At 42.4% G+C, this 26,873-nt stretch overlaps 2 protein-coding genes across 3 annotated transcripts in view; one reads left to right on the forward strand and one right to left on the reverse strand.

Moving 5' to 3' along the window:
- Window positions 1-26,873, forward strand: part of NEDD4 (NEDD4 E3 ubiquitin protein ligase) — a 128,675-nt gene that overhangs the window by 35,135 nt on the left and 66,667 nt on the right. The window contains exon 5 of one of the 2 annotated variants that reach the window (XM_058665815.1): window positions 10,097-10,150. In XM_058665815.1, the coding sequence (XP_058521798.1) occupies window positions 10,097-10,150 (54 nt within the window). Of the gene's footprint in view, window positions 1-10,096; window positions 10,151-16,986; window positions 18,639-26,873 lie in introns of those variants that run through there. The other variant, XM_058665816.1, reaches the window with a different exon arrangement.
- LOC101535332 (methyltransferase N6AMT1-like) lies at window positions 1,911-2,306 on the reverse strand. Its single transcript, XM_058665817.1, has one exon. It carries the CDS (start codon window positions 2,304-2,306, stop codon window positions 1,926-1,928), a length of 381 nt encoding a protein of 126 aa, XP_058521800.1. The 3' UTR covers window positions 1,911-1,925.

Here is a 26,873-nt window from a genome sequence, read left to right on the forward strand (position 1 = left end):
ATGACTAATGTGTTGCTGAAGATCCCGGCAAGTGCAAGGCAAGGACTTTAGCTGCTAGGGTGCCGTGCCGGGCCCCCTTAATCTGTTTTTAAAATTGGGCTTTTGGGATTTTTACTGTTGAGTTGTTGGAGTTCCTTTTGTATTTTGAGATTCCATAAATTGCCTTTTGCACTCTGTTGATTATCTCCCTTGCTGTGCAGAGTAGCATCTTAGTTTAATATTCTTTTCGTATATTTTTAATTCCATTATCTTTGCACTGGGTGTCATGTATTAAAAAAAATCATTGTTAGTACCAAAGCCAGGAAGGATTTCATTCAAAAGCTTTAGTTTCTGAACTTACAATATGTCTTTAATACATATTGGTTTTGTTTTTTGAATATGATCGAAGATAAAGATCTGATTATATTCATTTGCATGTAGATATGCAGTGTTCCACCTGGTTAGGAGGCTCACTTTTCCCTGCTGTAAATGCCTGGTACCTTTGTTGAAGATCAGTTCACTGTAGGCTGGCGGTTTACTTCTAGGTTCTTTCTTCCAGTCCTTTGCAGTCTGTCCTTATGCCTGAACCATGCAGTTTTTAAAGATTTATGTATTTTACTTGAAAGTCACAGTTACAGAAAGAGAGCAATAGAGAGAGAAAAAGAGAGAGAGGGAATCTTCTATTTACTGTTCATTCCCTAAATAGCTTCACTGGCCAAATCTGAGCTGATCTGAAGCCAGGCCCCAGGAGCTTCTTCCAAGTATCCCTCTTGGGTACTGGGGCCTATGACCTTGGGTCATCCTCCACTGTGTTCCCAGGCCATTAGCAGGAATCTGGATCAGAAGTGGAGCATCCAAGACTCAAACAGGGATGCCAGTGCCACAGGCAGAGGATTAGCATTCTATATCACCTCACTGGTCTCCATAATGTTTTTATTATTGTAGCTTTGTAATATAACTTGAAATCTGGAGGTTAAAAGCCTCTCACGTGGTCCTTTTTCAGGGTTTAGGATCTTTGGTAGTTCTCTGTGGGATCTGTTATATTACGTATGAGTTTCAGCATTAGTTTTTGTATTCCTGCTTTTTAAAAGGCTTTGGGAGTTTGACAGGGGTGAGCATTTCCCTTAGGAAGTATGAACGCTGTAGCAACACTAAGTTCTTCCAATTCATGACATAGGATGTCTTTCCGTTCCTTGTCTTGAAAGAGTGCCTGTCCTATTTACACTGCTTACAGGTATTCTAGCTTGAACTAATTTATTCTGAGATTATAAGGCTGCACATGTGTTTCAGTCAGCTTTGCAAATTTATAGCAGATAACTAGATAAATTTGTGTGGATCAATGTTAATTCAAGACTGCTAAAAAAGAACTGAAAAACATGATGATTTAATGTTTTCTTATAAAGCAATGATTATGTGTGTTTCCTTATTTTCCTTTTTGTCATTTAAGTCATGATTTACATATAACCCTTAAAGTTCACAAATGAACGTCATCAAAACATAATATGTTACACTAAAAACATGGCTGATGGCCATCCAGCCAAATGGAAGCTGTGATCAGAAGTTGAAGGGGGACCTTTGTATCTTTTTTTTTTCATGCATTATATAAAAATACTTTTATATATAAAATACAGATTATAAATACACATATTTACTTGCATTTACATAAACATTTCTACAGTTCTGATTGCCTGGTGAAAAGGAATGTCCCACTTCTTTTTATTTGTGATGAATTTCTGATAAAATCCATTCTTAGTCAAGGGATAGTTTCAGTTTCAGAATAAAAAGAATGCACTCAGCTTTCAGTAGTTCTGGGCACACAGGTCTATCACGCCTTGGTGAACCTGAGCACTGAAAGGACTTCCTGGCCTGCTTGTCTAGAGATTGCAGTGGTCCCATGGAGACCTTTTGTCTTCATAGTTTTCAAAATACCTTCTCTTCAGGGGGAGTCACCACATGGGGGGATTGAACACGAGAAGATCAACTTTCCCCTTCAGTCTCGGTAGCAAGCCTTTGACCAAATCTGTAATGATTGGTTGAATATGAACTTGGTTGCAGCGTGCTGTTTCCAGTGTACAGGCTGCGGCCTCGGGATTGATGTCAGTGCACATATACAGAGCCCGGGGGCCGATAAGAGAAGCGAGGAACGCGGACACCACTCCGGACTCGGACCCTACTTCCAGGCATATTTCCACACCCGCCAGCGCGGCCGCAGCCGCCTCGAGCGCATCCAGCAGCAGGAATGTGTCCTCCGCGGGCTCGTGCACGTCGAGAAAGGCCCCGCGGCCCACGTGCCCATGCAGAGGCGTGGGGAGGCTGGACGCCGCCATCTTCCCGGCCCCATCTTCCTTTGTATCTTTGAGAAATCCAAAAGTTCAAAGAAAGTGTTTGTGGAGAACTGATATTGATACAGTAATAAGCAGGGGAAACTCCACTTCAGAGATAGAGTTCAGTAGCAGATTATAGCAGAACTACACTTACAGGTACTCAGATGAGGCCAGACAAGTTTACACGAGGAAAAATCTCCAACCTGTTCGGTGCAGTGCAGGTATTCTGCATTCCTCATTCCACACGTAAGCATTGCATGTGCACCTCTGAAAGATATCTCCATGCCATCCCTGTATTGCCATGGTGCTCTGCTTATATATTTCTGCATGCATATTCATTAAATTAGCTTTCCATAATGTGTATGTTTATTTTTGTAGTACTTCATGGAGGCAACTTGTATATAGTATCTTGCACAAAAATGAAAATCAGCCATGATTTTATCTCCACGAAATCATATTTTCCTGTATAGTTTTACTCATGCATTTGTGCTCTTATAGGTACACACACACACACTTAGTGGTGATATTTGCCCTTACATGTCTCTGAGGCACTTCACTAATGCCTGTTGAGATGATCATAGTCATTGCTCTCAGTGAAGCCTACTGTATGGTATGGACCACTGCAAACAAGTGACTTACAGTAATTGCCAGTGTCCCCAAAAGTATGAAAGGGAGAACATGAAGCATCTGGGAGTGAATGTAAGGGAGCTAACGTGGCCTAGAATGTTAACCTGGAGGAAGGTGGGTTCCTGCCTCCATGGAAGGAAGTCATGCCCGACCCAGCATCGCTGGGAGTTCCATGTGCTCTCTCCCTGATCACAGGATGCTGACAGCAGTTGCAGATGTTGAATCTTCATGTCAGCAACGTCCAGAGACAGACAAGAAGAACCTGTTATCAAAAGTCCCCAGGAGACATTTTCTCTTTTTTCTTGGCCCAGAAGTCATCCACATACCTATTTCTAACCCACTCCCTGGTTGGAAAATGGAATTGCCATAAGACATGGGGGAAGCAATATTGACCTCTGCAGGAGATTGGACTTCCATGCATGGCTAAAGTTATTTTTCTGTATTTGAATAAAATCGCAATTCTGTCAGCTACAAAGAAGGGGAAGGCACCCCATCAGATAGAACACTAAGTAAATTATGGCTAAAGTTGGTTTGGGACTTTGGAATTGTTTGAATTTTGGAATATTTGCATGTACATCATGAGATACCTGGGGGAGGAGACCCAGATCTAAGCGCAAAATTCATTTCTGTTCCACATGCAGCTTATTACATATACCCTGAAGGTAATTTTACACCATCTTTCTGTTGTGCCTGTGCTGATTCCATCCTGTCACATGGTGCTAGACATGGAAATGTCCAATTATAGCATCATGGCAGCACTCAAAAGGTTGGATGTTGGGACATAACCATATTTCAAATCTGGACTAGTAATGCTCTGTCCTCCGCCTGATTCTGTTTCTGGGAAGGAACCCTTCTATGACTTTGTTGATTGTTCTAGTCCTTTCTGCAGTACTGTCAACTGGCTTCTGCATGCACATCCACCATGGATTGCCAGCTCTGGTAGCTAAGTAAATGGAGCCAACATACTCCTGAGAAACTCGAAGGCCTCTCTTGATCATCTTTTGCCTTGTGTTGCCTTGAAAAAGTATGACTCATATTCTCCTTATCACTCTTTTGAAAACTTGCTAGTTTTCTTTGTCCTACTGTTTTAAAATTTCAAAGTGATAGGACTCGGTATGATTTTTAAACTTCATTGTCTTGAGCCTGTGGTAAGCATTTAAAGACTACTATTTCCCTTTGGTTTGGAAAATGTTGTTTGTATAATTTCTCGAATTGTTTTTTGCTGTTTGCATTATCATTTGGGAGTTCCAGGTGGTTGCATGCAGGATCTCCTTGACTGATAGGGACTGCTGTTGCAGTCAGAAATCCTCCTTGGCACCGCAGGACCAGAGAAAGATTGGAAGAACCGATGCTGTGGTGTAGCAAATAAAACTACTGCCTGCAATAACAGCATTCCATGTGAGCACCAGTTCAGTCCCTGCTTCAGATCCACCTCCCGGCTAACGAGCCTTGGAAGGCTGCAGAGGATGATCCAGGTGCTTGGGCCACTGCAGCCATGTGAGAGACTAGAAGAGACGGCTCCTGATTTCAGGCCATTGCAGCAGTTTGGGGAGGAGTGGACCAGCAGATGGAAAATCTCTTTCTCTGTTTCTCCCCTAGTCTCTGTGTGGCTCTGCTTTTCAAGTAAATAAATAAGTCTTTTAAAAAGAGAGGAAAGGGCCCGGCAGCATGGCCTAGCGGCTAAAGTCCTCACCTTGAACGCTCCGGGATCCCATATGGGCATCAGTTCTAATCCCGGCGGCTCCACTTCCCATCCAGCTCCCTGCTTGTGGCCTGGGAAAGTAGTCGAGGACGGCCCAATGCATTGGGACCCTGCACCCGCGTGGGAAACCTGGAAGAGGTTCCTAGTTCCCGGCTTCAGTTTGGCGCAGCACCGGCCATTGCAGCTCACTTGGGGAGTGAAACATCGGACGGAAGATCTTCCTCTCTGTCTCTCCTCCTCTCTGTATATCTGACTTTGTAATAAAATAAATAAAAATCTTTAAAAAAAAAAAGAGGAAAAATGATGTGGTTTCTCATATCTTCCAGTGATGTTATTCCAGAGTATACTTATTAGGAATGCAGAGAGGAGAGACTAAGATCTTCCATCTGCTGGTTCATTCTGCAAAATGGCAGCGGTGGCCAGAGCTGAGCCAACCCGAAGTCAGGAGCTAGGAGCTTCTTCTGGGTCTCCCATGTGGGTGCTGGGTCTCAAGGCGTTGGGCCATCTACTGCTTTCCCAGTCCACAAGCAGGGAGCTGGATGGCAAGTGGAGCAGCTGGGACACAAAGTGGCACTCATTTGGGATGCCAGTGCTTGCAAGTGGAGGACTAGCTAATTGAATCGTCATGCCAGCCATTCACTTTAGCATTTTGTCCTGCATTGTGAGAGATTGCTGTGAATCTGCCTTACACTGCGTCCCTGTGAACTCAGCAGTCGGCTTTAGTCCCAGCACCTCTTTGTGGTTCCCCCATTTATGCTGTACTCTTTTTTGCTTTGTGGATTCAAGATTTATGGTCCTAAAATATGTGAGACTGCTACAGACATTTAAAAATTGATCTCTTGTTCTCTAGGCTCTCTTTTTTTTCTTTGAGGGACAGTTTTTCTGTAAGTCCATGCTCTCTGGTAATCTGGTTATAACATGAATAAAATAGAAATTTTGTGTTGCTTCTGTGTTTGAAATACACCAACATTCACAGTTATGTGCAATATTTTTGTTACCATTCCTACTCCATGTGTTGGGCTTAATGGGTGTTTACATTTCTGCTAAACTCCTCTCTGCAATCAGACACAGAAAGCAAAAGCTCTCACTGTGGGGTGTGCGTACACACGCACATGACTGTGTACCCAGGTGAATGCAGTATTTTCCAACGGGGCAGTTGCCCCTGTTGCTTCACCACTTTCTTCTCTGGCTGATCTGCAGTTTCTTGTGCTCTGTTTCTTCAGTTCCGTGTCTGCTTCCTCTCTACCAAGGAGTTATCACAATCACTCACCTGCTGATGGCCCTCTCATGTTGTGTTTAACATAACAGATTTATGTCTTTTTTTAAGGATTTAGCTTTGCTTAAAAGCATTGCAGAGATGGATGAATGGATGAATAGATAGATAGATAGATAGATAGATAGATAGATAGATAGATAGATAGAAAGAAAGTGAGCAAGCTATGGATCACTCCCCGGATGATTGTGACAGCCAGAGCTAGCCCCATCCACAACCTGCAGTCAGGTGCTTTCTCTGCGTCTAGCACATGGGTGCAAGGGCCCAGTGACTTGGACCATCCTCTGCTGCTTTTCCAGGCCATAAGCTGGGAACTGGATCAGAACTGGAGCAGCTAGGACTTGAGCTGGCACTCACGTGGGATGCTGGCGCTGCAGGCAGAGGATTAGTTGCTATACCCCTGCACTGGCTCTGATTTATGTCTTCTACAAACCCCTTTCCTTTAACTTACAGAGGGTCTCCAGAGGCTGTTTGTGTTTAGGCTGCCATCTGGAATTAGTGTATTTCATTGTTTTTACATTTATATTGTGTTTCTGGTATTCACAAATGTGATGTAAGTCTTTTATGATGTTTATAATTTGGTTGGGAGAGATCACATAAAAAATACCCGGTTTACTGGAACAAAATGTACTAAGTGCTGTAACAAACTACTCTGGGAGCAGAGGAGCAGGAGTGAATAGGAGGCTGTGGCTTGAGGTGGGGTTGACATTGGAACCCAGGCTTGAACCGTGGGTAGAAATTGAATGTGTAGAGTAGAGGTGTTACAGGTGGAGAGACCTTGGGATGTGCTGAGATACAGGCCGGGATGCGCACTCAGCAGTGGCATTCTGGCACGAGGTGGGTGTGCATTTGGGTGAGCCTGCAAACAGTTACAGGTGGACAGGTCCCTGGGGCAGATTGGACTTAGATTCTGAAGGTTTATTTGGTCTTCAAGCATTTTTATTAGACTGCTGGGGACACCTTTTGAGTAGGGTGGTGAAGAGGACCTACACTCCAGTTGCAGGAGTGTAGATGGATTAGATGGATCAGATAGGAAGATGATTGAGGTAGAGAATCCTGCCAGAAAGCTATTGGTTACAGCCCAAACCAGGTAACTGATTATTTCTGTGTGTGTGTTTTAAAAGCAATATTCATTGAACATCCACAGCATCTGCTAGGAACTTTGTTAGACACTGATATTTTTGAGTTTTTCCCTCAAAATGTTTCTGTAGCCCTGTCTCCTTCCTTACTCTTACTGGGACATTCTGGACATAAACACGCTTCTGCCTGACTGATTGGAGCCACTGCTCCTGTGGACTCCAGCATCTATCTTTCCGGTGCATTTCGTGTGTGTCTGACAAAAGTAGCATTATATGCAACCTAAATCGTGCCATCTCTCCATTTTAAATGTCTTCTTCTCCCTACCATTCAAACCTTACATCTCTTCTGGGTTTCAGAGTCACTACCTTGCCTCTCTTTTAACGAACCAAGTACTTCTTGCCACTTGATACACAGATGTTGCTAACCAGTCTCAGCTCCGCAGTGCAGGGTCCTCCTGGCCCACACGTTCCTTCCTCAGGTGCCCTCCTTGTGCGGATGACAATCTCTGCTATGTCGATCTTCCGTGTCTCAAGCCTCAGCCTGATTTCATCTTCTCCCTGGAAGTTTTGCATCTTTGGAGAGATGATGCAGAAGTCTTAGAGGATGTTTTTATCCCCAGCGTGGCTAGCCATGCTTAGAGGCTTCTGTCCTCAGGTGTTCTGTGTTACCATATGGCTCAGAAGCACCCACCATTGTAACCAACTACACGCCTTGCCCACTTTAAAGAGCTGCCCCAGGAATCCACTCTAATAACTGCCACCAAATTGGCTTCTTGGATCACTCCTGGGTGCACTGGATACATTTTCATGGTTGCCAAAGGGAGCCATTTCAGAGGACATCCTTCATGTAAAGACTAATGCATGAAATGGACTGAAATGGTCAGTGGTGACACAGTATATAAAAAGTTAGTAAGCTGTATAGTTAGCTTTTTATTTTATCCTTTACTGAGTGTATGTTATATTTAAATCTTTAAAAATGAATGTTACAGCCCCAACACTATAGCCTAGTGGCTGAAGTCCTCATCTTGCATGCACCGAGATCCCGTATGGATGCTGATTCTGATCCTTTTGGCCCCGCTTCCTATTCAGCTCCCTGCTTGTGGACTGGAAAAGCAGTGGAGGATGGCCCAATGCCTTGGAACCCTGCACTGGTGTGGGAGACCCAGAGGAGGCTCCTGCTTCCTGGCTTTGGATCATCTCAGCTCCAGTCATTGCAGCCACTTGGGTAGTAAATCAGTGAACAGAAGTTATTTCTCTGTCTCTCCTCTTTGTAAATCTGATTTTCCAATAAAAATAAACAAATCTTAAAAAAGAATGGGGCCCGGCTGCGTGGCCTAGCGGCTAAAGTCCTCACCTTGAACGCTCCGGGATCCCATATGGATGCCGGTTCTAATCCCGGCAGCTCCACTTCCCATCCAGCTCCATGCTTGTGGCCTGGGAAAGTAGTTGAGGATGGCCCAATGCATTGGGACCCTGCACCCGTGTGGGAGACCCGGAGGAGGTTCCTGGTTCCTGGCATCGGATTGGCGCGCATCAGCCCGGTGCGGCTCACTTGGGAAGTGAATCATCAGACGGAGGATCTTCCTCTCTGTCTCTCCTCCTCTGTGTATAGCTGACTTTGTAATAAAAATAAATCTTAAAAAAAAAAAAGAATGTTACCCTCAAGAGTTGCACAGTTTGGCAAGCCCAGGCACATGGCTGTTACTGAAATTGGGATTGTTCTCAGAAGGAAAGGAAAGTAGACTTTGAATTAAGTCTCTAGATATCTTTGTCATGAATAAGAGTTTTTCCTGAAGATTATAAGTACTTTGGATATATACATTAAAGCTGTAAAACATCACAATGTTCAATATTTTATATATAGATACACACACATATATAGTAGAAAGTTAAGCATAGTTGTGAGATATATATCTATATTTTAATATAGATATAGATATACATATAGATATAACTTTGCAATAGAAAAAGTTGGAAAGATTTTTCTTGGGGAGCAGTTGCTTTAACCCCACATTGGAGTATCTGCATTTGATTCTGAGCTTTAGGTCCTGACTCCAGCTTCTTGCTAATGTAGATCTTTGGGGCCCCAGGTAATGGCTGAAGTGATGAGATTCTTCCCCTAGTGTGGAAGACCCAGACTTTTCCTGTTCCCACTGTTGCCCAAACAGGCTGTTGCAGGCATCTGGGGAATGACTGAGCACTCTCTCTGTCCCTCTTCCTATTCCTCTCCTGTCCCCTCTTACTCCCTCCCAAATAAACAAGTAACAATAACAATAGGTTCTTTATTTTCAGTGTTAGCTTGAGGTTGAAACAATCCATAGAAAAGAAAGTCAGTGGGTAAAGGCATTGCTTAAGACACTACTGCTCCAGTTCAGATCTAGCTCCTTGCTAACAGCCTAGGAAAAGCAAGGAAGATTGCCCAAGTGCTTGGCATACTGCCACTCATGTGGGAGATCTGGATGAAGCTCCTGGCTCTTGGCTTCAGCCTGGGCCAACCCTGGCCATTATGGACATTGGGGAGTAAGCTAGTGGATGAAAGATCTCTCTCTCTCTCTCTCTCTCTCTCTCTCTTTCTGTAACTCTTTCAAATAAATAAATTGATTAAAAATAATAAAAATTACTGCCTATGAAAAACGAAAAAACTGACATTTTTACTTCTGTGTTGTAAAATGTAACGTGAAAACTCTGTGTCCCTTTGTCTGCTTTTTGTACTTTATATATTTGAAGCAATAAATGGGTCTATTAAGTTAACACTAAGAGGAGTAAGAACATTAGTTCCTACAAAATCAGCATTCACTTTGGATCATTCCAAATTGGTAAATGAAAAGTGAATAGATAAAATTAATTGTAAGAATTAGAATGCAAATTTGTGTTTGTTTGCAGACATCTAGATAGTGTTGGAAACCTAACTTCCTTTCACTGTAATTTAGAATGCTCTGAAAAAGTAAGTGACCTCATCCACTTTGCAGGGTAGAGTGCCACCTGACCTACTTGTGCATTTCATGAGATTTCCAATTCCATGTAAATAACAGGAATTAGCAAGTGGCAACATTTTTGAACATTGCTTCTTAGTGTCTGTGTACTGATGCTCACTGGTTGTCTGCTCCCACAGGTGCATCCTCAGCAGCACCGGCTCCTCTTTGAAGTGTTTGATGAGAATCGACTGGTGAGTTGCAGTGGCCTTGGGTGCCATTACGCAGCAGGGTTATAGTTCCATGGAACAACCAAGGGATGTGAGCAGGGACTCTGTGATCTGAGAGGTGGTTTACCATGGCTGTGCAGCTCTAGCTGGAGATGCAATTGTGTCACTCTTTGTGCTGCTCTCTGCTTCCCCATTCTCCTCCCAAGCGCCTCTTGAGATGGTCAATGGATCATAGGGTATGGTCTTTCTCTCAGGATCAGTAGGGGCAGGAACTGGTAAGGAAAGTGTCCTCTTTGCTTTGCCTTCCCTCCAGCCTCTCAGTGAAGCCTGATTATCAGCCAGAGACAGGGAGCCTTTGCTGGGGGCGTGTTCACCTGTACCTCCTCGCTGCTGTAGACTGTCTTGAAGTTCCCTGTACCCAGCTAACTGTCCTGTGCACTCTTAGCTCTGCTCTTCCTCAGAGGAAATCTGCCCTGTTTACACTGCTGAGGAGTGAGTGTGGACAGTCTCTGTAAACATGGCCAGCTATTGCAGAGCAGAAAAGCCAGTCCAGTCTGGTCATTCTGATTGCTGGTCTCTTAAAGACGGCCTTGACATCTTAAGGTGGCTTTGCCTACCTGGGGTTCTACTTCAGATCATCTTCATAATATCTTTATACTTTAAACCTAAAAGATTTGAGCATATGGTTTCAAAACTACCATTGTGTGTTCAAAGTGGTTACTACACACAAGCACAAAAAAGAAACTATTTCACTCATTTTTAATCAACAACAACAATGAAAAAAAAAACACTGAATTTTTTAACAGAATCTGTTTTGAGTGTCACCATCAGTATGCCCACCTCACTCCCAGAAAGGATTGTTACCCTGGTCACTAAAGAAACTGTCAGTGAAATCTGAAATGTAATAGACGAAAGTACATGTTGGCTGTCGAAGGGGACTTTGTCACAGGCTGGCCATCTGATTGTCTAAGGCCCAGTGCTAGATGTCTGTGATTTGGTTGGTCAGCTGTAGTCAGTGGTAAGGTTTTCTGTGTTCTACTTGCATTTTTCTGTTTCTACAGGATGGGAACTGTTTTCCCGTCCTTCCCCCTCGTGCCACACCCCCCCGGCCCCCCCCGCCTTTCTACAAATCTGTTTCCCTTTTGTTGGGACCGGATAGAATATAATATTGGTATTTTATTTTTAAATGGTGAAATATATCACACAGAAAAGTTTATGTAATACAAATTTTGGTTTTAAATTTGAGGGCCATTGTCTGTATACTTACCACTCATCTTAGGGCTGGAACATTTCCAGAACATTTGAAGCCCTGCCTGTACCCCTCCCCACTAGTACTGTCTTTTCTGGCTCCGCAAGCTGAAGCCACTGTCCAGACTCCTGCTTTTAAAAATATTACAAAGCATTTATGACTTCAGAAAATTTGTGGGAAGTGGTACTGAGTGATAAATGTCTTTTGGGAACAAAAAAACTCTTAGCATTAGTATTTGCAGGGACTTCAAAAGGTCATGAAAGATCTTTAATTTTTATTTTATTTTTAAATTTTTTTAAATCGGAAAGGCAGATTCACAGAGAAAGATTTTCCGTCCTCTGGTTCTCTCCCTAAGTGATTGCAATAGCTGCAGCTGAGCCAGTCCAAAGCCAGGAGTTTCTTCAAGATCTCCCACATGGGTGCAGAGTCTCAAGGCTTCGAGCCGTCCTCCATTGCTTTCCCAGGCCACGAAACAGGGAACTAATTGGGAAGTGAAGCAGCCGGCAGAGGAACCAACAGACCTATGGGATGCTAGCCCTTGAAGGGGGAAGGTTAGCAATTTGAACCGTCATGCCAGGTCCAAAAATGAGAAACATTTTTGAAAAGATTGTGCATAGGTTTCAAAATTCTTGGCACCAAAACAAATTTTTCTTCTTTTTTTGTTATTTGACAGTCACAGACAGACAGGTACAGAGAAAGAGAGCTTCCCCATTCATTGGTTCGCTCCCTAAATGTCTGGGATCTCGAGCCACAGCTCCTGTCTGGGCAGAACCCAAGTGGTTGAGCCATCGTTTGCTGCCTCTGTGGTGTGTATTAGCAGGAGACTGGAATCCGAAGCTGCAACTGGGACTCAGACCTACGCACTCTGACACAGACTATAAACATCTGAAATCTCTAGGCCAAATGTTTGCCACTAAACTTATCTTCTCATTCCATTTTCCACAAACTTCCATGAAACTCCTAAACATCCCTTCAAAGTTGCTTTCTTGCATGATTTTAATCTGTAGCATGTTCCTCTCTAAAGAATCTCGCTTAACCAGCAAAAGGGAGCCAGAGATCCTTACCATGGGAGGTGTTTCTCAGTTCTTCAAGCTGTTGCTGGTGCTAGCAGATAGCTGACATAGATCAGCTGAGATGTTGTAGAAAATATGACTGCTATGCCCCCATAAATGTCCTTATGTCTTTACTCTCCCATAGCATTTCCAACCAGATTAATAACATACAATCTTCCTCACAGATTCTCTTCGGAAACGTAGGAGAATGAGCAGAAATATAGTTTTAAGCACACACAATTTCTAGTCATTTGGAAAGTGTTTGCAATAGAAGTGATATTTTGCTTTTCAGAAAGAGTAGTCTTGTAAATCCCCCATCCCTTCTTTTTCCAGCCCATTTTAAGACTTGAAGGTTAAAAAATCGAATCATTTGGTGATGAGGATAGAGGTGGTTTTGTTCATAAAGATGGAATACTTCAGAATGGTGAAATTTCCCATCAGTGGGAGAGCTGGTGCCTCTGTGCCACCCTTCAGAGACATGCATCTGCCCCTGGAATTTGAATAGACACCTGTGCTCTTACTGGAGATGCTCTGTTTCTCAACTTTAGTGACCAGATTAGTAAAAAGTAGAACTAATAATGATACATATACAGAGAGGAGGGAAGGAGAGATTTAAGTTTAAATTAATTTATTTTTAAATGTTTATTATATATAAATGAGAAGACTACAGAGCTATGCAGTTCTTTGGGTGGGATGGGAAGGGATGGAGCTGGCGATGGGGCTGGTTAGTGAAGGAAAAGACTGTGCCCTCCCTCCTGTTACAGTGGGTGTAGGGGTAGAGGGAGATGTTGCACCACTCCTTGCTGCCAGATCACATCAGTGCACAGAAATGGTCCCCTAACTCCATCACAGGGACCCTGTTGGGAGAAAGAATGTCCTAAGGCTGTTACTTGAGTAGTCTCGATTGTTCTGATTTGATGTTAGCTTGGTTGTGCCAGGTATAAGATACTGCTTCCCATACCTGCCAGCTGTCTATTTCTGTTTTAGTATGTGCTAGCCTTAGATGTTTTGTGGATATTTGGGCCTGCAACATTGTTCAGCCTGCTCTTCTTTCCATCTTTTGATGAAGCACTCAAAGTCCTCTGTTCAGTCAGAGGCAGCCGTCCTGTCTTTGCTGTGCATCCCAGTATGTTGTCTTGCCTTGCAGAGTCAGGAACGGGAGCGGAGCAGTCCCACATCATGTGCTCCAAGGCCAGACCAGACTTCCATGTGGTGTTTCCTGAGGTTGAGGGTCAGGTGGAGTGGAACCATTGGGTCAATTCCTGATAGTCCAGCTCTTGCATGTACTACTGGGTGCTGGAGCCAGGCCTGTTTTGGCCTGCCCCTAGACCCACATGTGCCAGTACCCACTGGGCTGCTCTGGCCTAACCCAGCCTCACCCATATCTGACTGTTACTTTTACTAGCAAGTCCTGCAGCCTAGTTGGGGAGACTCCTTGTAAGGCTTGCCCTCAGACCCAGCCTCACATGTGCTGGCAGGTGCTGTAGTCTGGTTGGGTCAACCCCCCAGAACCCCAATCAGATCCACGTCAAGACGAGGCACTTGCACATGCCAGCACAGCCTGCCCCTAAACCAGCACATGCCTGTACCAGCAGTTGCTGGGACCTTGTCAGGGAGTCTCCTGTGGACTTCTTCCAGGTCTGCTTCAGACCCACCCACATGTGCAACTAGCCAGGACCACCCCATCCCCAGACCTCCAGACCCCCAAACTCCCAGACTCCCAGACCTGGCTCTTCCCATACCTGTGGGTGCTGTGGCCTGGTCTGGGGAGAGAGATTTTTAAGGAACAGGTTCCCATGGTTGTGGCAGCTGGTGAGTCTGCAGTTGGAGTAAATGAACAGCAGGCTGGCATTCAGATTAGTACAGGTCAGTGTTTCAGATTTGAGTCTGACATCTAAAGGGCAGAACAGGAAGTTGGGAATCCAGGCGCAATTTGCTGTGTTGATGAGTCTTGAGGCAGGATTGCTTCTTTTTTGGGAAAGCTGTGGCTTTGCTCATAAGCTCTTCAACTGATTGCATGAGACTCAACATATTGTGGGAGGTGATCTGCTTGCCTTAACATATTAAAAAAATTATTTTTAATTCAAAGGCAGATTTACAGAAAAAAGGAGAGACAGATCTTCACTGGTTGACTCCCTAAATTGCTGCAGCAGCTGGAGCTGAGCTGATCCAAGCCAGGAGCTTCTTCTTGGTTTCCATACGAGTGAAGGGGCCCAAGGACTTGAGTCATTCTTTGCTGCTTTCCCAGGCCATAAGCAGGAAGCTGGATGGGAAGCGGAGCAGCCAGGACTCGAATCAATGCACATATGGGATACCAATGCTGCAGTAGAGCTTAGCCTACACTGCCATGGTACCATCCCCTTGCCTTAACTTCTGATTAAATTGTTGATCTCATTCACAGTGTCCCTTGCAGCAGTATCTAAATGGTATTTTATGTAACATCTGGGCACTGTAGCTTAGCCAAGTTGACACATAGAATTAACCTTCACAATGGGACCTGCACCATGGCATAATACTTTATTGATTAGCCTACCAAAAGTGGTTCATTCCGTGAGGTCTTGCGCCCCTAACTTAATCCAAGGACTACTGAAGTCATTTGAAGGCACAGTAAAACAATCTGAGCTCCTTCATCTTTAGGAAAAAAAAGTATAAGGAAATATTTACTGAAGTCTGTAAAATCATAAAGGAAATAGATTGTGTAAAAACAAAATAGTTTAATGATTGTATTTCTAAGATTATGGTTCTTTACACATTCTAAAACGCAGTACATGTCCCATTCCAGTTACATGTAATTTAATTCCCAGATTTCTATTTTATTATCTTAATTGATTTAAAATACTATGTAGAAAGTTGTGATTGAAAACAGGTCTAACTTAAGCAGTTTCTTTTTTTAAACAAAGCGTGAGTATATGTTTTACATATTTGCTTTTAGTTAGGAAAAAAACTGACTTAGAAAAAATACCACTTGGGTGTAGTACCATATAAACAACTGAGCTATTTTACTTTTGACTTTCCTATGAATGAGCCAGTATATATTTATTACTGGAGTTCCAGCTATAAAATTCAGGTAAGGAGTTTAAATATACCCTAGAGTATTATTTAAAAATAAATTTGTGTCTTTCAAATAGAATACCAAGCGTGGTCTATGACATTTGGGAGAGAAATTTAAATATTAAACTTTTATTGCCTAATAAACTTAAAATAAAGGTTAAATAAATACAAAGCAGCAAAAATACATCTACAAAATCACAACCTCTCAAGGAACAGTCAGTCTACTGTTCTCTGCTGTGTGAGTTTTATCAGCGCCAGCAGTTCCACCTGTAGAGCAGTGCCAGTCTTCAGCAATGTAAACAAATATGTGCTTTGTTTATATAAAGAAATGTGTAGTGTAGTTTGTGTTTCTGTATAGATATCCAGCTACTAAATGGTTGTTCCAAAGCACCAGTAGGGGCCAGCAAAGAGCTCCTGTGAGTTTTTCAGAACAGAATTGGCATTGAGATGTGTTTATTTGATGTGTTAAATCCTTTTTAGACTTTACTTACCACAACACTCTCGTAAGTGAATGAATTGCAGAGACAGTGGAATAAAATATCCTGTGTGTCCTGAACATGTTGGGGTGTAACTTTTCTGTCTAATCTGCATATATTTTTAAAGGAACGTTTGCTTAGGCTATTTCTTGGCAGAGTTTTAATAGTCAAAATATAAACGGCATCATTTAAAGACTGTACTACTTGGCTCCAAAAGGGCTTAAAATTATAGGAGAAAATGCTTGGTGACAGCTTCTCTTAAGCTTGTTTTTGTTGTTTTTATTTTTTTTTTCCCTCAGACCTATGCTCAATTTTTACAACAGTATCTCTAGGCTGATTATATAGTATAGTCTTTAAGCTTTCACTTTTTATAACTGATATTCGGAAGCTAAAGTATTTATCTGTTTGATTTCATACTCAGTGTTTAATTCCCTCCCAGAATTTGGGTGTTTCCACATTTATACAACTATTTGAATTTACTCATTAAACAATTTTTTAGTCCTTCCTACATTAACTAACTTAACTTAGATTCCTAGCATGGCTACTGTTTGGAAATTCAATCTTTGATTAGATACTCAATTACATGGAGTTTCATTCCTACCAACTTCCTGTAATTCTATACCTTTGGGTAAAAATATTAGTGGCTAAACTGTGCCGGAGAAAGTATAGGCACTGTGATTCACATAGTTCAGTGTTCATTTAGTAGGGCTGGGGTGAAAAAAACACGGTTTCGACTTGAAATGCTAGAAGATTGTTGTTCTTGTGTTACTCATTCATGCAAATTGGAGAAGGTATAATTGAAACAAGGTTGGCTCTGTTTGAGTCAGTGTGCTGCAGCTGAGCTCAGCTTAAAGGTCGCTGGAAATCGAGTGCTTTGTAAGTGAGGGCATTTTGACTACAAGCGATTCAAGATATTTTGGAACCGTCAGCCTCAGGACCGGGCTGTCTTTTTCTCTCCGTGATATCTGGTATCTGATGTTTTACCAAGGACGTAGGGTACTGCTCCGCAGCTCTTTCAGGCAGCACAAATGATTTTTTCTTGCGATGCCGTGCAGCTGCTTCTAGCCTGTCTCCCGACAGAGAACTTTGTTATGACTTCCAGCCCTTAACATGTTTGGAAATGAGAACAAATGGCACAAAGCTTACGATTGCACTTTGCAGCCAGAAGAAGCAATACGTACCCTTTGTCAGAGACCTCGGGAGATGATTTGGATGGCCACGTCCACATGGGCTTCCAAAAGCCAACACGGATTTCAGCGTCGAACGTGGTTCAAATGAAGTTGACTCCCAGACACGCTGCTGGAGCTCCATTAATCAAGGAAAGTGTTAAGGCTCAGGAAAGACCATCTGCTCCTGCGTCTGAAAATGTTAATAAAAAGAGCAGCTGTTTACAGATTTCACTGCAGCCAACAAGGTACAGTGGATGTCTTCCATCTTGCAGTGTCTTAGCTGATGGCGATGACACGTCTTCGTGTGCTTGTGTCTTGAAGAATGACATTGACAGCCCTGCTGTGGCTGACCATGAACTGAATGTTGGCACTGGTGGCCACCTTTTAAGCAGTTCTGCCATGTGTAGCAGTAGCCTTTGTCACTTTCCTGCCAGTGATAATGGATCTTACAGCAGCAACGGTAGTGATTACGGGTCATGTGCAAGTATCACAAGTGGAGGCTCGTACACAAACAGCGTTGTCAGTGACAGCAGCGGTTACACTTTTCCATCAAGCGACGATCCATTTTTGGGTGGAAATTTATATTCCGATAGCACCTCCCACAGAAGTGTGCCAAACAGGAATGCCACTCCACGTGAAATTTTTTCAAGAAGTACGAGTACAGTTCCTTTTGTCCAGGATGACTTGGAGCCTGGATTAGAGACAGTGAAGTTGGCATTGAGCAGGAACCCGAAAATGCCACTCAAACGCTGCTCATCCTTGGTCATTTTTCCCAGGAGTCCTTCAAATACCCCACCAACATCTCCCACAAGTACAAGTACCCTTCCAAGCAAAGGATCCTACCAAACTTCACACCAGTTTCTGGTGTCTGCCAGTGACATGGCACATCATGAAGATGGCACCAGTGCTAAAGGATTTCTTTCAACAGCCGTCAATGGGCTCCGGTTGTCTAAAACAATCTACACACCTGGAGAAGTAAGAGACATCCGGCCGCTTCACGGGAAGGGCTCGTCACCAAAGAAAGTTGTCCTGTCACGGAACAGTCCCAAACAGAGTGCCTGGGAGAAGTCACCTGAAGGATATTCTTGCGTTTCAGTGCATTTCACACAACCAAAGGCAACCACAGCAGATGGTGAAACTGCAGATGGGGATTGTCAAGCAGAGATGTCGGAAGTCGAGCTGAACTCTGATTCAGAGTGCATGCCCAAGCTCAGGTCCAGGACATCTGTATGTTTGCCATCCTCCCTAAATGCAGATTACCAAGTAAATATCAGTGGAGAGTTGGAAAGACCAAATTCCCCGACAAACAAAAGCCATGCCATTTTACAAAGGAGTATTTCATTGGGAGGAACTTATCCAAGTATTTCCTGTTTATCCAGCCTTCAACACAATTGTTCTAAGGGGGGACCATCTCAGTTGCTCATCAAGTTTGCATCTAGGAATGAAGATCAGGTTGAGGGTTTCTCAAGAGACAACAACAGAGATTTCATAAATGAACTGTCCAATTCTTGTAAGGTAAGTTTCCTTTGGTCTTGCTAAATGAAAGTTTTATACTGGAATAGCTTACAGATAAATTTGGTTAAAATATGCTATACTCAGCATTTCCTGATCTTTAGCTAGCAAGTATTTTATAGTCATGAACATTATGTTTTTCCAGCTAAAGATTCTCTAATGGTTTTTTTCATTTTAATAATTTAACAATTTCCAGAATACATATTTTTGAAAATCCCTTTTCTAAATGATGTAAGCAATAAAATGTTTCCGTGGCATAATAGCAACTATTGAATAGCAGTCTAGTTTACAACATGTTATCTGGGTTTAGTTTTTTCCTCCAGTGGCATAATAGTTGAGTCATTGACTCCTTATTTTATTCCTGCTTGCAAGAGTACTACTGTGGTGTTCCCCCCTCTTTTATTATTGTGAAGTAAGTAAAACATCAAATGCTGGCGTACAATAGTAAGCCAGTGTTACATAAAATGTGAAGATCATCTTACAGAGGACCGTAGAAGGAAGACTTCTCTAAACTGCATGTATTTGTAAGAGCATTGATGAAAAACTACCAGGCTGCAAGTTTAAAGCCAAGGAGAAATACGTGGCCTCTGCATCTGTATATGCCCCAGCCACAGGGATTTTGTTTCCATCCTATTTTTCTTTAGCCACCAGTGAATACTGCCTGCTAAAATATAACTCAATTCTTCAGCAATACTAAATTCTAAGTTTTCTTAGTGTGAGTTTGGTTTCTTTTGCTAGGCATTTGACAGACTTTTACCTTATTTGTTGTTTTGACAAGTTTGCTTTATTATACTAGCAATTTAACTCTTGTGAATCCTAGCCAGAACAACCCTTTATATAATATGGTTTTTCCGAACTATTTAAAGTATTTTAAACAGAAGTGGAGTTTTGACTTTCCGCATTGGGAAGCTCCAGCTAGAATCAGGAAATTTATAATTTTTTTTCCTGACCAACCCTATTCTAGATAACAGTACATAATGTTTTTTGAGGGTGGGAATGAATATACCTATTTATGTTTATGTAACATGTAGTATCTGTATTGAAGATTAAACAGGAAAAAAAATCCTTTAGGTCAGTGTTAAGTAATAGCTAGTTTGTTTTCTGTTTGTAGAAATGTGATAAAATTAATCATTGTTGCCAGTGCCCACACATTAGTATAGGCAACAGTCTTTGTTGGAGATGAAATAAAAGGTCAGATTGCAAATTCTGATCTGTTATTTAGAATTACTGGCTCCACTTAGAAAATCGGTTTTCAGAAGATTATAATTTCTCCAAGCATTTTTCCCTGAAAAATGAAGAAATGGTTAAGAAAAATACTAATAGTAGACTGTTTGAGCCTAGTACGTATTATGAACTTATTTTATACTTTGTTAAATAATCTACTGGGAATAATTAATGTAAAATGCATATGGAAATATCCTTAATTTGGTTGATTTTCTGGCAATATTATAATTTGGTCTTGTTGGTGCTTTTTGTTAAATAATCTACCGGGAATAATTAATGTGAAGTACATATAGAAATATCCTTAATTTGGTTGATTTTCTGGCAATATTATAATTTTGTCTTGTTGGTACTTTTGAAAAAGGATATTCCAGAGAGTTTTTATGAAATGTGAATCAAATATCTTTTGCATTGCTGGAAATACACATTTTTTTTCATTGGTTTTATTTACATTGAGGTAGGCCACCTTAAATTTTTTTGTGACATATTATGTTTTGTAGTAGATTATTGGTTTATAAAGCATGGAAGACATACTCACTTTTGCTGAAGAACTTTAAATTAGTCCTCTCTTAGATGTTCATTAAACAAATCCTCCTTGTAAAAGTACTGTAAATAGTAGTGACACTTAAGTTCATTTTGTGCTAGATACAAATTGCTCTGATAAGTAGTAAAGCAAGGACTTGTTTTAAGAGGAACACACTAATATTGCTTTTTTCTAAATATAGCAGTGGCAACAATAATAGGGTTTTAGAAATAATCTTGTGTTTATCAATGATTATATATTAATCTAATTATAGTGGTATATTGTAACTCACTTATAAATAAACAGCTCCCAAAATATTTCCCATGTCTCCAGTTAGTCTGGGTCCGTATTCTGATCTGCTGAGTCTGGACTCAGAGCTAACAAGTTGATACTAGAGTAGTATTTAGTAATGTCAGCTATCTGTACCCAGCAGCCGGGAAATTAAATCACTGCTCTGCTCCGAGACCCTGGGTTCTGAAGTGCTGTGAGGTCCACGGATTGTTTTCTTGTGTGTTTGGCTGCCATTCTGCAGCAGTGCAGTTTCAAGTTTCGTCTGTAATCAACAGCTCATTAATGACTGATTTTTTGATGTTCAGTGAGAACTTTTACCTGTGTCTGGGACACAGGCTGGGTTCTGTGTTTACAGCTTAGCATGAAGGTGAGACTTCAGAGTCTCGTCTTTGGACATCGGTGTTTCTGTAGAAGGCAAAGCCAGGAAAAGAACAATGTCTGGCCTGGGGTGATGTGAGCCTTAATTTGAAGATCAGGGTTTTTATCAAGGCTATGTCATAGCTTTTGACCTGAAAATGGAGATTGGGCCCTATTTGCTTAACCAGTTGAGGAGCTAAGGTGCTTTACATAAGTAAGGTGCTTACAGAATTGTGACTTTTGAGATTTCTAAAGTCTACAGCAGTAGACTACAGTTTACCCTGTTAGCATGTTTTTAATCTGTTATTTTCTGAGTTTCCTGTATGATACTACTAGCCTGCATGGAGACTTCACACTTAGTATTTTATAGCATTTTGCCTGAATTTCTGCATGTCTTCATTCATTGCTCATATGCACATTTCCATTTGAGCCATATTTATACTTTTGTTACAAAGCTGTTGTGTTCTTTATCTGTTACTTAATCCTGAGGCGGTAATAGTGCTTAAACCTTAGAAGAACTTTGTCCAAATATGTGCTTCAGTGATTCCAAAATCTGAACACTAATCTCAAGATTATACATATTACTTTTTTCTTTATTTGGCTTTTATTCCTAAAATAAGTGCTTTGAATTATACTAATTTTAGTGCTGCATTATTTTTCTGGTCATTATTTTACTAGATTTAGCAGAATGTTCAGAGACATCTGGTTGAGTTTATTTTAAACAACACTTGATCTTTTCTATTAAAATGGAATTTATTAATACTGACTCTAAAACTGATATAAAATGTGAATGACCAGCCTTAGAAATTTGGTGAACAGTATTATTTGTGGATTTCTTGGAACTGAGGAGCTATGTTAATTTGGGGGAGGTTCATGAGCTGTACTTGGAAATACTTTGCATTCTCTGTAGGATCTAGCTGCTTAGGTTCATGTGTCTATCACACATTTAAATATCAGGCACTGTCCCAAGTGCTGGGAATAAAAAAAAAAAAAGAATAAAAGTCTTTTTCAGGGCAAGTCCCTTCTTGTGGCCTTTTACTGGGTAACACGCTGACAGCCTCCCTCCCCCCACAAAAGTCTTTGTTTTCAGCATAATGTGCAAAAATAGAGATGGATATGGGAAAGATCTGACAGTGTTTTGCTGGAGGAGAGGAACCGGTAAGCAGAAGAAGGCTTCACAGAGGAGGTGGTGTTGGAATTGTTGAAGTTCAGCTGGCAGAGAAAGTATGAACAGAGGGCAGGGCTTCTCCGTCTCAGCACTGCTAGACTGGGGGACTGGCCGCATCTCTTGAGAGGGGCTGTCTGGGCGCTGTGCAGTGCTCAGCAGCACCTCTGCCGTCTACCCACTCAGTGCCAGTAACACGCCTGTTCACCAGAGTAACAACTGAAAAATGGCTCCGGACATTGCCTGACACGTTCCCCTTCTTGAGAACCTCTGTTTTCGGTGAGAGCACCAGCACAGGCAGGGCTAGAGATGAGTACGGCTGCACTCACTCAGAGCAGCGGGGGTTGGGAGGACCAGGAGATGAGGCCTGCAAGTGGCTGGGACTCCCATTAGTTCTGGTCCCTTCTGCTGGAGAGAAAGGGGCCTGTCTCCTGCTGACAGACAGTAGTTGGGACATCCAGGGTCCACACTGCCCCACTGGTTAAGCTGCTCCCTCTCACCTTTGCATCCTATGCCAGAGCAGCAGGTTCAAGTCCCTGCTTATCTGCCTCTGAGCCAGCTCCTTGCTGCTGTGTCTAAGAAAGCAGTAGAAGATGGCCCAAGTTGGGTCCCTGCCACACATATGAGAGACCCAGATGAAATTCTTGGTTCCTGGATTTGAGCATCTCTGACTATTACAGAAATCTGGAGAGTGAATCGGTAAATGGAAGCTCTCTCAGGCCATGTCTGCTTGTAAATAAATACATAAATAAATGTTTTTCAAAGATAGCTAGGTGATGGAAGACCTTATTTCAGAGTGTAGAGTGTTCACTTTTTAAAAAACATTTATTTATTTTTATTGCAAAGTCAGATATATAGAGAGGAGGAGAGACAGAGAGGAAGATCTTCCATCCAATGATGCACTCCCCAAGCGACCGCAACGACCAGAGCTGCACTGATCAGAAGCCAGGATCCAGGAACTTCCTCCAGGTCTCCCACGTGGGTGCAGGGTCCCAAAGCTTTGGGCCGTCCTGGACTGCTTTCCCAGGCCACAAGCAGGGAGCTGGATGGGAAGTGGAGCTGCTGGGATTAGAACCGGCACCCATATGGGATCCCAGTGCATTCAAGGCGAGGACCTCAGCTGTTAGGCTACTGTGCCGGACCTAGAGTGTTCATTTTTGTGTCTTTAGAAGATAAACTTGGGTGACACCATGGATTAGAAACAAATAAAAATGTCTTAATGTGGGTGAAAGAGTGAATGACAACGGGAGCTGAGGAGGGGAAGCCGCATGGGGAAGGAGGAGCAGTCTCCTGCTGTTAGGTTTGTGCTAGAAGGCTGCGATGTAGTGGGCCCCTGGAGAGACAAGGGCCAGACCTTGAGAAAGAAGCATTCGCTGGGTGGGTGGATTGGGAGTTGGGAGCAGAAAAGCGTTAGGTGAGGATGAGCTCACCAAGGGGAAGTACAAAGTGAGATGGGAAGGAAGGACAGAACCCCAGACCACTACAACTCTAGTGATGCGGTAAGAGAAGACAGAGCGAGGCACTGAGTTAGAGCTCCTCGGGAGGCCAGGAGCCACGTGATCTGGAGGGAAGGGGTAGGAAGGAAGGGGAGAAGGGCGCAGGCAGCATACAATGCCACAGACAGCTTGTGTGTCCCCTGGACATAGTGGTTAAGAGATCCTTGGTGATACTAGCAAGAGTAAACTAGGGACAAGATGGGAAGCCAGGTAGAAGGAGGGAAGTAAGGAGTAAAGTTGGGTTGCTTGCTTAATGCCATAGATTCCTTGCAAGGTGGGCCATCATATAGAAGACATGATGTTAGTTAGGTGACCATAAATGGGTGAGACAAGTCCCTTCCTATAAGAAGAGTAAGTCTGTTCCAGGCAGAGATAAAGAGGTCATGGTGATGTGCTTTTTCACCTTGGAATTCACAGAGTAAATGAAAGGCCAGTGAGGGCAGAAGTGGAGATTCAGCAGTATCTAATGAGGGACACGGAGAATTAAAAGTGAAAACTTGGCACAACCTATAAATACTCACAACTCACTTTGGACAGCGTGTCTTTGACTTTCTCAGTCCCCTCCCCACCATAAATAAGACAAAGCAAATAGTGCTCCCAGGTAGGGAACAAGTCAGGATTTTCACCTCATTCCTGGAAACTCCTTGGAGAATAAGAGCTCTGTCTGTCTCACTGCCTTCTTACAAGACGAGCCCACCGTGTGCTGCTGTTTTAAGGCCTGGCCCTCCTGGGTCCTCCCTAGCGTCACATTTTGGATCCCTAAGAACAAGAGAGACCAGCAGAAGCCAGAACCAAAGCCGGTGTCGACAGAGGGGCCTTGGCAGAGGCCCTGGGTGTGGCAAGGCGACATGTTGAGGTCAGGAAGGTGGTTAGGAGGAGGAGCGAGTGAGCTGTGGAGGAGAGATGCTTGCCCCATCAACACTTCCACAAATACCTGGAGTATTGCTCACATGTCTGGTTCAGTACCCTTTCTTTGTCCTTGTTTGAGACTAGAAGGCCATGGTCAAATCCAGACAGACATTTAGAGATAGAAGAAAAACAAAGGGGAGCGTCATTCCAGCTCTGTGAGGTGTTTTGGGGGAGGTTATCAACATGGGAACAGTTCCACTTTTGCTAAGAATTGACCACTCTCTTGAGATGCATCTGGAGCAGCAAATCTGAGTGCTTAGAAGGGCAAGCAGCTAGCCTCTGTGTATATCTTGGGTTTAGGGTGGTTTTTTTAAAGATTTATTTTGTTCATTTGAAAGGCAGATGAACATGGGTGGGGGGGGGGGGGCGGAATGAAAGACATCTTGCATCCACTGGTTCCCTCCCCAAATGGCTAAAAGAACCAGGGCTGGGCTTGGCCAATGCTGGGAGCCTGGACCTGTATCTGGGTCTCCATTGTGGGTGGCAGGACTTTAAGTACTTAAGCCATCTTCTGCTACTTTGCCCAAGAGAATTAGTAAGGAGCTGCATCCGGTATGGAACAACTGAGAGTTGAACTGACAGTCCAGTCTGGGGTGCCAGCATCTCGGGTGGCAGCTTCACTCACTGCACCACCAAGCCAGCCCCGGAGTCTGAATACTGTATAGACAGTCCAGGTGCCCGTCACAGCAAAGAGTACCTTGAATCAGCACATCCCTGGCATGTCTCATCACGCTGCAGGACATAAATAAGGAAAAAAGAGGGTAGGCCTTCTCTTTATTTAGAAGTATCACATAAGCATAGAACTGTTCATCAGTTTTATCTGCCTTTACTAGACATACATGTAAGTTCTGCTCATTAAGTATGAAAGTACTCTCAGCTCTTTAGCTTTTGTTCCATCTTGCAGAATGTCTAATATTTTATTATATAGTGAATATAATCTCATCCAGGATTAATTCTTTTTTTTTCTCTTTTTCTCTCAAGTTTTTGTGTATGGATTGCCTCTAATGCTTTATGAAGGACTTTTTAAGATGTCTGTTGGCCCCATGACTTTTCAGATTTTCAAGAGCATGTAAATAACCCATGGATCTTGTTCAAATCCAGGTTCTGGTTTGCCTGACTGGGAGAGGGGCCAGAGATTTCTGTATTTCTAATGAGCTAGCAGATCACACCATTGTTGCTGATTCCCCAAACATACTTTGTGAAGCAAGGCTTAAAATCTTTCTTGTTAAAGATCATAATGCAGTTCATAGTTGAAGCACTGTTAAAATGAAAAATCACTAAAAACATACGCATCCAATTCAGATGCCAGTTGTATATACAGAGAACTGAAATTTTTGTTGTGAAGAAAATAAAAAAATTTTCTTATTTTGATTTTCTTATTTTAGGACCACAAGTATACTTGAGGCCAAGGCCAAACCAATTTCCAGAGTTTTAAATCCATTTAGGCATCCGGATTAGTATTTGATTGAAGCCATGTAATATGAAAGAGATTATTTAGACAATTAAAATTCCAAAGGCAAGGTTGCCTACTTATTAAAGAACTACGATAGAAGTGATAACAAAAATTCTTACTTTTAAAGTCTCCAGGATTACCTTTTAACTTCATTGAAAATTTTGCAAATACTGGTCTGTAAGGAATGCTGCTCGACTTAAAGGGATCTCTAGTTCATGATAGTGACTAATTCTTGTTTATGTTATTTTAAAAATCATTGCCTAAATGTAGTTTATTAAAATAATATATTGTTTTGGAATTGTTTAAATAAAAATATGTAAGTTTTTCATTGCCTTATGGAATGAATGGAAACAGCATATATAATCGATGCTTAATTAGGAGCTGTCCTTTTGATAGCTTATTAGGAGAAAGTTTAAAGGCCAATTATATATGTTTGTAATGCTTTTTTTTTTGAAGATTTATTTATTTTTATTGGAAAGTCAGATATACAGAAAGGAGGAGAGACAAAGATCCTCTATCTGCTGGTTCACTTCCCAAGTGGCTGCAACAGCTGGAACTAAACTGATCCATAACCAGGAACCAGAGCTGCTTCTGAGTCTCCCACGCGGGTGCAGGGTCCCAAGGCTTTGGGCCGTCCTCAACTGCTTTCCCAGGCCACAAGCAGGGAGCTGGAATGGAAGTGAAGCATTTGGGATAGGAACCAGCACCCATATCGGATCCTGGCACATTGAATTCAGCTCCAGGCCATTGCGCCGGGCCCTTTGCTTCTTAACTTTGTATACAACTTTTCAAGTATAAATCAGTACTTGAAAATCTTAAGCAC

This window comes from Ochotona princeps, chromosome 6, assembly GCF_030435755.1.
Source record: "Ochotona princeps isolate mOchPri1 chromosome 6, mOchPri1.hap1, whole genome shotgun sequence".
In the NCBI taxonomy this organism is placed as follows: domain Eukaryota; kingdom Metazoa; phylum Chordata; class Mammalia; order Lagomorpha; family Ochotonidae; genus Ochotona; species Ochotona princeps.